The 9,994-nt window shown below is 43.2% G+C and overlaps 3 protein-coding genes across 3 annotated transcripts; 2 read left to right on the plus strand and 1 right to left on the minus strand.

The window, feature by feature from the left end:
- Positions 1–69: 69 nt before the first annotated feature.
- On the plus strand, positions 70–3,286 carry LOC120870416 (histone H3.1). Its single transcript, XM_040250080.1, has one exon. It carries the CDS (start codon positions 2,432–2,434, stop codon positions 2,840–2,842), a length of 411 nt encoding a protein of 136 aa, XP_040106014.1. The 5' UTR covers positions 70–2,431; the 3' UTR covers positions 2,843–3,286.
- On the plus strand, positions 230–2,200 carry LOC120870425 (histone H2A type 1-B-like). Its single transcript, XM_040250089.1, has one exon. The coding sequence runs from the start codon at positions 944–946 to the stop codon at positions 1,529–1,531; it is 588 nt and encodes a 195-aa protein (XP_040106023.1). The 5' UTR covers positions 230–943; the 3' UTR covers positions 1,532–2,200.
- On the minus strand, positions 378–3,277 carry LOC120870442 (histone H2B type 1-C/E/F/G/I). Its single transcript, XM_040250106.1, has one exon. It carries the CDS (start codon positions 808–810, stop codon positions 430–432), a length of 381 nt encoding a protein of 126 aa, XP_040106040.1. The 5' UTR covers positions 811–3,277; the 3' UTR covers positions 378–429.
- Positions 3,287–9,994: the final 6,708 nt, after the last annotated feature.

Consider the following 9,994-nt stretch of genomic DNA (forward strand, 5'->3'; position numbering starts at 1 on the left):
TAGGCGCCAGGGACGGGGGGAGCGGGGGTGGGGATGGCGGGGGAGAGCACCTTTAACTTTGGAGCAGAGGCCTGTCTTAACTCAGTGGGTCAGGCTGATGTGGGAACACAGAATCTGGCCTGAAAAAAGAGGTTGGGGGTAGCTGGGAACTACAACTAGCCAGCCGCCCTTGATTTCTGTATGAAAATAAGAGATTTAAAAAAAAAAAAAAAAAAAAAAAAACCTGGACGTTTTAATACAGAATGGAAGTTTGGGGAAACGTTCGATTAAGAACCTTCTCAAAATAAAAGCTTCTCACTTTATCTCAGGCAGCAAATGTAACTGCACTTTAATGCCCAGCCATGTAGAAAGAGTACACAACTCCTTAAATGAAAATGTAAGTGGCTCTGAAAAGAGCCTTTGGTTTAACAGCGGCTAGGCATATTATATTTATTTGGAGCTGGTATACTTGGTGACAGCCTTGGTGCCCTCGGACACGGCGTGCTTGGCCAGCTCCCCGGGCAGCAGCAGGCGCACGGCGGTCTGGATCTCCCTGGATGTAATGGTCGAGCGCTTGTTGTAATGTGCCAGGCGCGATGCCTCACCAGCGATGCGCTCGAAAATGTCGTTGACAAAGGAGTTCATGATGCCCATGGCCTTGGACGAGATGCCCGTGTCCGGATGGACTTGCTTCAGCACCTTGTACACGTACACGGAGTAACTTTCTTTGCGACTGCGCTTGCGCTTCTTGCCGTCCTTCTTCTGAGCCTTAGTCACAGCCTTTTTAGAGCCCTTTTTAGGAGCAGGAGCGGACTTAGCCGGTTCAGGCATGTCTATAATCACAATACCCAACAACACAAAAAAATCTTGAAATGCCTGCTGGCAAGTAGATACTCTTCTTTTATAGGCGGTCTATGCAAATAAGGTGTTTACGAATATTCATATCTGATTTGACAACGCATTCATGACGAGATTATGTAAATTTACCTCCACCAGATCTCTGTTCTTATTGGTTACGCTACAAACAGAAGACATTAACCAATCCTATCTCGCATGCGGCAATTCCACCCAGCACTATAACTGCCATCTTGTTGCTGCTTATAGGTCACTTTTTTTCTGCTTTTCCTGTGGCGGTTCCCCTTTTGCTCAACGTTTAACCATGTCTGGGCGCGGGAAGCAAGGAGGGAAAGCCCGTGCCAAGGCGAAGACCCGCTCTTCGCGGGCCGGACTTCAGTTCCCCGTGGGCCGAGTTCACCGGCTGCTTCGCAAGGGTAACTACTCCGAGCGGGTCGGTGCCGGGGCCCCGGTGTACCTGGCGGCGGTGCTGGAGTACCTGACCGCTGAGATCCTGGAGCTGGCGGGCAATGCGGCCCGGGACAACAAGAAGACCCGTATTATCCCGCGTCACCTACAGCTAGCCATCCGCAACGACGAGGAGCTCAACAAGCTGCTGGGTCGTGTAACCATCGCTCAGGGTGGTGTCCTGCCCAACATCCAGGCGGTGCTGCTGCCCAAGAAGACTGAGAGCCATCACAAGGCCAAGGGCAAGTGAAACGTTTAGCAGTATTATATTCCCAGTTCTAAAAATCAAAGGCTCTTTTCAGAGCCACTCACTTTTTCTAGAAAGTGCTGGAATACTTACTATAGGAAGCGTGTTCCAATGAAAACGAATGGGTTATCTTCGTTAAGTTTTATTTACTAATGTTACAGTTAGGTGTTGTCTTTAAAAAGGGAAGAGCATCTACCATATTTGCTAAAAAGGTGCTAAATTGTTACCCATTGGTCACAACGCGCCATAAAATCTTAGAGAAATTTATGTTAGGTTTCTACCCTCGCCTATAACAAACAAGGTGTATAATTTGTAAATTCAAAATAATCCATGTTGAGAAAATTCCGTATCAGAACATAAATTTGGGCTTGTAGGCTATGAATGACGTATATGTAGGTAAATAACAAGACCGTAATGCTTCACTGAGAGGTTTTGCGTGTATTGTACACGATATATATGTCTTTACATACATATGCATGGTCAAGTGAATTTTCTGTCAAAAAGTATAATATAAATAAACAAGAGAACAAAGGAGGAGTAGCTGGCCAATGACATGTAAGGGCGGGATTTTTAAGTTTTCCGGATGACGAGATTAGAATTGTTTAGTCCATTGGTTATTTCTCTGTTCTTAAAATGCAATGAATGAACAACATTAAAATCAGTACTGAATCAAACTTCTTTACTGTTATAGACTCGTGATACTGGACTATATAGACACAGGATAAAAGTTCGAGTATACTTTTAATTTTTAAAGGAAATCCGATCATATTTCTCCGAAAGCCAAAGTGAGAACCAATTAGATCACAGCGCGGGACCTAGGAATCAAACTGATCTGCTCCTATAAATAAGGTAAGAAGCAGCACCAGCAGCATAACACTCTCCTGCCAGTTTTCTGTTAGCCTCATGGCTCGCACTAAGCAGACCGCTCGCAAGTCCACCGGCGGTAAGGCGCCGCGCAAGCAGCTGGCCACCAAGGCGGCCCGCAAGAGCGCGCCGGCCACCGGCGGCGTGAAGAAGCCGCACCGCTACCGGCCCGGCACGGTGGCCCTGCGCGAGATCCGCCGCTACCAGAAGTCCACGGAGCTGCTGATCCGCAAGCTGCCGTTCCAGCGGCTGGTGCGCGAGATCGCGCAAGACTTCAAGACCGATCTGCGCTTCCAGAGCTCGGCGGTGATGGCGCTGCAGGAGGCGTGCGAGGCCTACCTGGTGGGGCTCTTCGAGGACACCAACCTGTGCGCCATCCACGCCAAGCGCGTCACCATCATGCCCAAGGACATCCAGCTTGCACGCCGGATCCGCGGAGAGAGGGCATAATCCAAAGCTGCTGCTTTCTCTGTACTGAAAAAGGCTCTTTTCAGAGCCACCTACTAAGTCGATAAGAACTGTTGTAATGCTTTCCCTTATTTTACTTCCCTAGGCAGTTAACTGGAGAAGGCAATGGCACCCAACTCCAGTACTCTTGCTTGGAAAATCCCATGGACTGAGGAGCCTGGGGGGCTGCAGTCCATGGGGTCCCTAAGTGTCGGACAGGACTGAGCAACTTCACTTTAACTTTTCACTTTCATGCATTGGAGAAGGAAATGGCAACCCACTCTAGTGTTCTTGCCTAGAGAATCTCAGAGAGGAAGGAGCCTGATGGCTGTCTATGGGGTTGCACAGAGTCGGACATGACTGAAGTGACTTAGCAGCAGCAGCAAGCAGTTAATAAGCAATAATGGCAAGAAAAAGCCCTCTCTACTCCTCTTTTTCTGCCTTTCAAATGCTAAAAGAGGATTTGGTGAAAGTGCTGCACTCAATATTCCAGCAAATTTGGAAAACTCAGCAGTGGCCACAGGACTGGAAAAGGTCAGTTTTCATTCCAATTTCAAAGAAAAGCAATGCCAAAGAATGTTCAATTGCATTCATCTCACACGCTACCAAAGGAATGGTGAAAATTCTCCAAGCCAGGCTTCAACAGTACAGGAACTGTGAATTTCCAGATGTTGAAGCTGGATTTAGAAAAGGCAGAGGAACCAGAGATCAAATTGCCAACATCCAAAAGAGTTCCAGAAAAACATCTACTGCTGCTTTATTGACTATGCCAAAGCCACTGTATAGACCACAACGAACTGAGGAAAATTCTGAGTTGGGAATACCAGACCATCTGACCTGCCTCTTGAGAAATCTGTATACATTTCAGGAAGCAACATTTAGAACTGGACATGGAACAATGGACTGGTTCCAAATAGGGAAAAGAGTATGTCAAGACTGTATATTATCATGCTGCTTATTTAACTTATATGCAGAGTACCTCATGAGAAATGCTGGACTGCATGAAGCACAAGCTGGAATCAAGGTTGCCGGGAGAAATGTCAATAACCTCAGACATGCAGATGACTCCAACCTAATGGCAGAAAGTGAAGAACTAAAGAGACTCTTTATGAAAGTGAAAGAGAAGCGTGAAACAGTTGGCTTAGAACTCAACAATCAGAAAACCAAGATCATGGCATCTGGTCCCATCACTTCATGGCAAATAGATTGGGAAACAATGGAAACAGTGACAGACTTTATTTTGAGGGGCTCCAAAATCACTGTACGTGGTGACTCCAGCCATGAAATTAAAAGACGCTTGCTCCTTGGAAGAAAAACGATGACCAACCTAGACAGCATATTAAAAAGCAGAGACACTACTTTGTCAATAGAGGTCAGTCTAGTCAAGGCTATGGTTTTTCCAGTAGTCATGTAAGGATGTAGGAGTTGGAGTATAAAGAAAGCTGAGTGCTGAAGAACTGATGCTTTTGAACTGTGGTGTTGGAGAAGACTCTTGAGAGTCCCTTGAACTGCAACGAGATCCAACCAGTCCATCCTAAAGGAAATCAGACCTGAATATTCACTGGAAGGAATGATGCTAAAGCTGAAACTCCAATACTTTGGCCACCTAATGCATAGAACTGACTCATTTGAAAAGACCTTGATGCTGGGAATGATTGAAGGTGGGAGGAGAAGGGTACAACAGGAGGAGATAGTTGGATGGCATCACCAAATCAATGGACATGAGTCTTGGTAAACTCCGGGCGTTGTTGATTGCCAGGGAGGACTGCCATGCTACAGTCCATGGGGTTGCAAAGAGTTGGACATGACTGAACGACTGAACTCAAGTGAACTGGGTCTCTTCCTCTGTATGTATGAAATATACTTTTAATAGTCCTATTTATTTTTCCTTTGCTAATCCGAAATCAAGATGTATAGAGGAAATATTTACAACCTCCATTACCACCACCACCACCATCACAATCAGGGAAGAAGGGAAGAAGTTTGAATTAAAGTGAAAAAATCAATTTAGATCAAAAAGGTTTATTGAATTATATTATAACCTTTATCTTTTCTACTAGATAGAGATAATATTTCTCTAATGGACATAAATCTCCCACCTCCTTTTCCTTTTGCCTTCAGACTTTCCCAGCATCAGGGATTTTTCCAGTGATTCACCTCTTCTCATCAAGTGGCCAGTGTATTGTAGGTTCAGTGTAATACATAGTTAAACAGAAATAGCTTCCTTTAGAAAAACTAAAAAACACATCTGCAGACTTTTTAGACTATATTTTCATATGACAACGAAAGGAAATTCAGTCCATTCTTTTACCTTAATTTGACATTTAGATATATCTTAACAGATTTCAGAGGTTTTTCTGTAGTAACCAGAGCATTTCCTTGGTCCACAATGGACCCATGCTTGATGCAGAATCTACTTTCCTGTCTGCAGTTTCCAACTTACTGTGTGCTACTTATCAATGATGATTTGCCACGGCATTGAGAGACCAGTGTGCAATATCCCAGGCCTAAAGATGAAGGTGACTTTATTTCTAATGTCACAGTCTCCAGTCACAAGCACATAATACTCATTTCATTTTTTAAAAACAAAAAAAAAAATAATCATGATCAACAAATAAAAATGAATTTGTGTCAAAGAGATTCACATTTCAATAAATGAACCAACAGGCAAAATGCTGTATTAAGTTCAAAGAACATTTACGAAATTAGAATATTTATAGACAATGTAAGAAATGTTAGGATAAGATTATTAAAATTATTTTATTAATCCAAGAGGTTAGAAATCTTTGGCGTTATATCTGTTTCACCTGACCAAAGTGATTTGCCTTTCTACTAAATAAGGGCTTTGCAAGTTAAGTAAATTCACTTAATTTGGTACTTACAATCAATAGTAAATAGATGATCAAAGTACATTTTCACAGAATCCTTCAGTGGCCTTGTATATTGGACATCATGGACTCCTTGTTTCCTTGCTTCCAGTTCAGTCCAGTTCAGTCGCTAAGTTGTGTCTGACTCTTTGCAACCCCATGAACCACAGCATGCCAAGCCTCCCTGTCCATCACCAAATCCCACAGTCTACCCAAATCCATGTCCATCGAGTTGGTGATGCCATCCAACCATCTCATCCTCTGTCGTCCCCTTCTCCTCCTGCCGTCAATCTTTTCCAGCATCAGGGTCTTTCCAAATGAGTCAGCTCTTCGCATCAGGTGGCCAAAGAATTGGAGTTTCAGCTTCATCATCAGTCCTTCCAGTGAACACCCAGGACCGATCTCCTTTAGAATGGACTGGTTGGATCTCCTTGCAGTCCAAGGAACTCTCAAGAGTCTTCTCCAACACCACAGTTCAAAAGCATCAATTCTTCGGCGCTCAGCTTGCTTTACAGTCCAACACTCATGTCCATACATGACTACTGGAAGAACCATAGCCTTGACTAGACAGACCTTTATTGGCAAAGTAATATCCCTGCTGTCTAGGTTGGTCATAACTTTCCTTCCAAGGAGTTCAGTTCAGTTCAGTTGCTCAGTCGTGTCCAACTCTTTGCGACCCCATGAATCACAGCACGCCAGGCCTCCCTGTCCATCACCATCTCCCGGAGTTCACTCAGACTCACGTCCATCGAGTCCGTGATGCCATCCAGCTGTCTCATCCTCGGTCATCCCCTTCTCCTCCTGCCCCCAATCCCTCCCAGCATCAGGGTCTTTTCCAATGAGTCAACTCTTCGCATGAGGTGGACAAAGTACTGGAGCTTCAGCTTTAGCATCATTCCTTCCAAAGAAATCCCAGGGTTGATCTCCCTCAGAATGAACAGGTTGGATCTCCTTGCAGTCCAAGGGACTCTCAAGAGTCTTCTCCAACACCACAGTTCAAAAGCATCAGTTCTTCAGTGCTCAGCCTTCTTCACAGTCCAACTCTCACATCCATACATGACTACTGGAAACACCATAGCCTTGACTAGACGGACCTTAGTCGGCAAAGTAATGTCTCTGCTTTTGAATATACTTTCTAGGTTGCTCATAACTTTTCTTCCAAGGAGTAAGCGTCTTTTAATTTCATGGCTGCAGTCACCATCTGCAGTGATTTTGGAGCCCAGAAAAATAAAGTCTGACACTGTTTCTACTGTTTCCACATCTATTTCCCATGAAGTGATGGGACCAGATGCCATGATCTTCGTTTTCTGAATGTTGAGCTTTAAGCCAATTTTTTCACTCTCCACTTTCACTTTCACCAAGAGGCTTTTTAGTTTTTCTTCACTTTCTGCCATAAGGGTGGTGTCATCTGCATATCTGAGGTTATTGATATTTCTCCTGGCAATCTTGATTCCAGCTTGTGCTTCCTCCAGCCCTGTGTTGCTCATGATATACTCTGCATATAAGTTAAACAAGCAGGGTGACAATATACAGCCTTGACGTACTCCTTTTCCTAACTGGAACCAGTCCATTGTTCCATGTCCAGTTCTAACTGTTGCTTCCTGACCTGCATACAGGTTTCTCAAGAGGCAGGTCAGGTGGTCTGGTATTCCCATCTCTTTCAGAATTTTCCACAGTTTATTGTGATCCACACAGTCAAAGGCTTTGGCATAGTTAATAAAGCAGAAATAGATGTTTTTCTGGAACTCTCTTGCTTTTTCCATGATCCAGCAGATGTTGGCAATTTGATCTCTGGTTCCTCTGCCTTTTCTAAAACCAGCTTCAACATCTGGAAGTTCACGGTTCACGTACTGCTGAAGCCAGGCTTGGGGAATTTTAAGCATTACTTTACTAGCATGTGAGATAAGTGCAATTGTGCAGTAGTTTGAACATTTTTTGGCATTGCCTTTCTTTGTGATTGGAATGAAAACTGACCTTTTCCAGTCCTGTGGCCACTGCTGAGTTTTCCAAATTTACTGGCATATTGAGTGCAGCACTTTCACAGCATCATCTTTCAGGATTTGAAATAGCTCAACTGGAATTCCATCACCTCCACTTGTTTGTTCGTAATGATGCTTCCTAAGGCCCACTTGACTTCACATTCCAGGATGTCTGGTTCTAGGTGAGTGTTCACACCATCGTGATTATCTGGGCCGTGAAGATCTTTTTTGTACATTTCTTCTGTGTATTCTTGCCAACTCTTCTTAATAGCTTCTGCTTCTGTTAGATCCCTACCATTTCTGTCCTTTATTGTACCCATCTTTGCATGAAATGTTCCCTTGGTATCTCTAATTTTCTTGAAGAGATCTCTAGTCTTTCTCATTCTGTTGTTTTCCTCTATTTATTTGCATTGATTGCTGAGGAAAGCTTTCTTATCTCTTCTTGCTATTCTTTGGAACTCTGCATTCAAATGGGTATATCTTTCCTTTGCTCCTTTGCTTTTCGCTTCCCTTCTTTTCATAGCTATTCTTAAGGCCTCCTCAGACAGCCATTTTGCTTTTTTGCATTTCTTTTTCTTGGGTATAGTCTTGATTACTGTCTCCTGAACAATGTCACATACTTCCATCCATAGTTCATCAGGCAATCTGTCTATGAGATCTAGTCCCTTAAATCGATTTCTCACTTCCACTGTATAGTCATAAGGAATTTGATTTAGGTCATACCTGAATGGTCTAGTGGTTTTCTCCACTTTCTTCAATTTCAGTCTGAATTTGCCAGTAAGGCGTTCATGATCTGAGCCACAGTCAACTCCCCGTCTTGTTTTTGCTGACTGTATAGAGATTCTCCATCTTTGGCTGCAAAGGATATAATCATTGTGATTTCAGTGTCAACCATCTGGTGATGTGCACGTGTAGAGTCTTATCTTGTGTTGTTGAAAGAGGCTGTTTGCTATGACCAGTGCGTTCTCTTGGAAGAACTCTATTAGCCTTTGCCCTGCTTTCTTCTGTATTCCAAGGCCAAATTTACATGTTAATCCAGGTGTTTCCTGACTTCGTACTTTTGCATTGCAGTCCCCTATAATGAAAACGACATCTTTTTTGGGTATTAGTTCTAGAAGGTCTTGTAGGTCTTCATAGAACTGTTCAGCTTCTTCAGCGTTACTGGTCGGGGCAAAGACTTGGATTACTGTGATACTGAATGGTTTGCCTTGGAAATGAACAGGGATCATTTTGTCTTTTTTGAGATTGCATCCAAGTACTGCATTTCGGACTCTTTTGTTTACTATGATGGCTACTCCATTTCTTCTAAGGGATTCTTGTCCACAGTAGTAGACATAATGGTCATCTTAGTTAAATTCACCCATTCCAGTCCATCTTAACCTTACTTCCAAGGCTCAGACAATTTTTCTCACATAGAGGCAAGAGATAGATGCCACCAGGCTGAGTACTTGGAGTTTCTTCCCTGCGGAATATACTCCAAAACAGTAGATAGTCGCAGAAACAGAGAGGAGTTGAGCCCTGCTTAGATAAAATATAAAGACACAACATATTCCTCATTCTCCAGGTCAAGACCTTCCATCTACACAGGCTCAGAAAGACTACTCCGAGGTGAAATGGGAAAGGGACACCCCATAGTAAGTAATGGAGATCTCAATGGATACTGCTGGTTCAACTGAGGGAAGTATATATAGTTCTCCATAGCAGTCGCAAAGAGCTGGACACGACTTGGTGACTAAATAACAAGAGTCTAGCACTGACTTCTTAAATAAAAAGTTTGCACACCTAGGGATGTGGAAGTTATGAAAGCAACTAACATAGGCCCAGATTGCAAAATACCAGATTGAGAGATTGAAGAATATTGGGGAGCGGGACTTCCCCACCTTTCCAGTGGTTAGGACTTAACAGTTCCACTGCAGAAGTCGGTTCAATCCTTGTTGGAGAACTGGATCCCACATGCCGTGAGGCAGCGGACACAAAACTAAAATAAAGAAAAAGTTAAACATAAATTAAAAAATAATAATAATACTAGGGAGAAAGTCAATCTCTGGAGCAAGAAGATGAAATTTCCTCAGGTAATTACAGTAGTACTCAAGAAGAAACATTTAACCAAAAATTAACTTTTTGATTTTCCAAACACGTTTATGATATCGGAATTAAAATTCTCATCCTGCAAATGAAAAAAAAAAATGAAGACGAGAAAATACCTGTCACAAACCTGATCCTAAACCTTATAATGTGAAAAAGTAGCAAGTAATGAGGGCGCAGGCAATAGTGATGTCTCCGAGTAAGACACATCAGCGGGAAAACCT

Source organism: Oryx dammah, unplaced genomic scaffold, assembly GCF_014754425.2.
Source record: "Oryx dammah isolate SB20612 unplaced genomic scaffold, SCBI_Odam_1.1 HiC_scaffold_11, whole genome shotgun sequence".
In the NCBI taxonomy this organism is placed as follows: Eukaryota; Metazoa; Chordata; class Mammalia; order Artiodactyla; family Bovidae; genus Oryx; species Oryx dammah.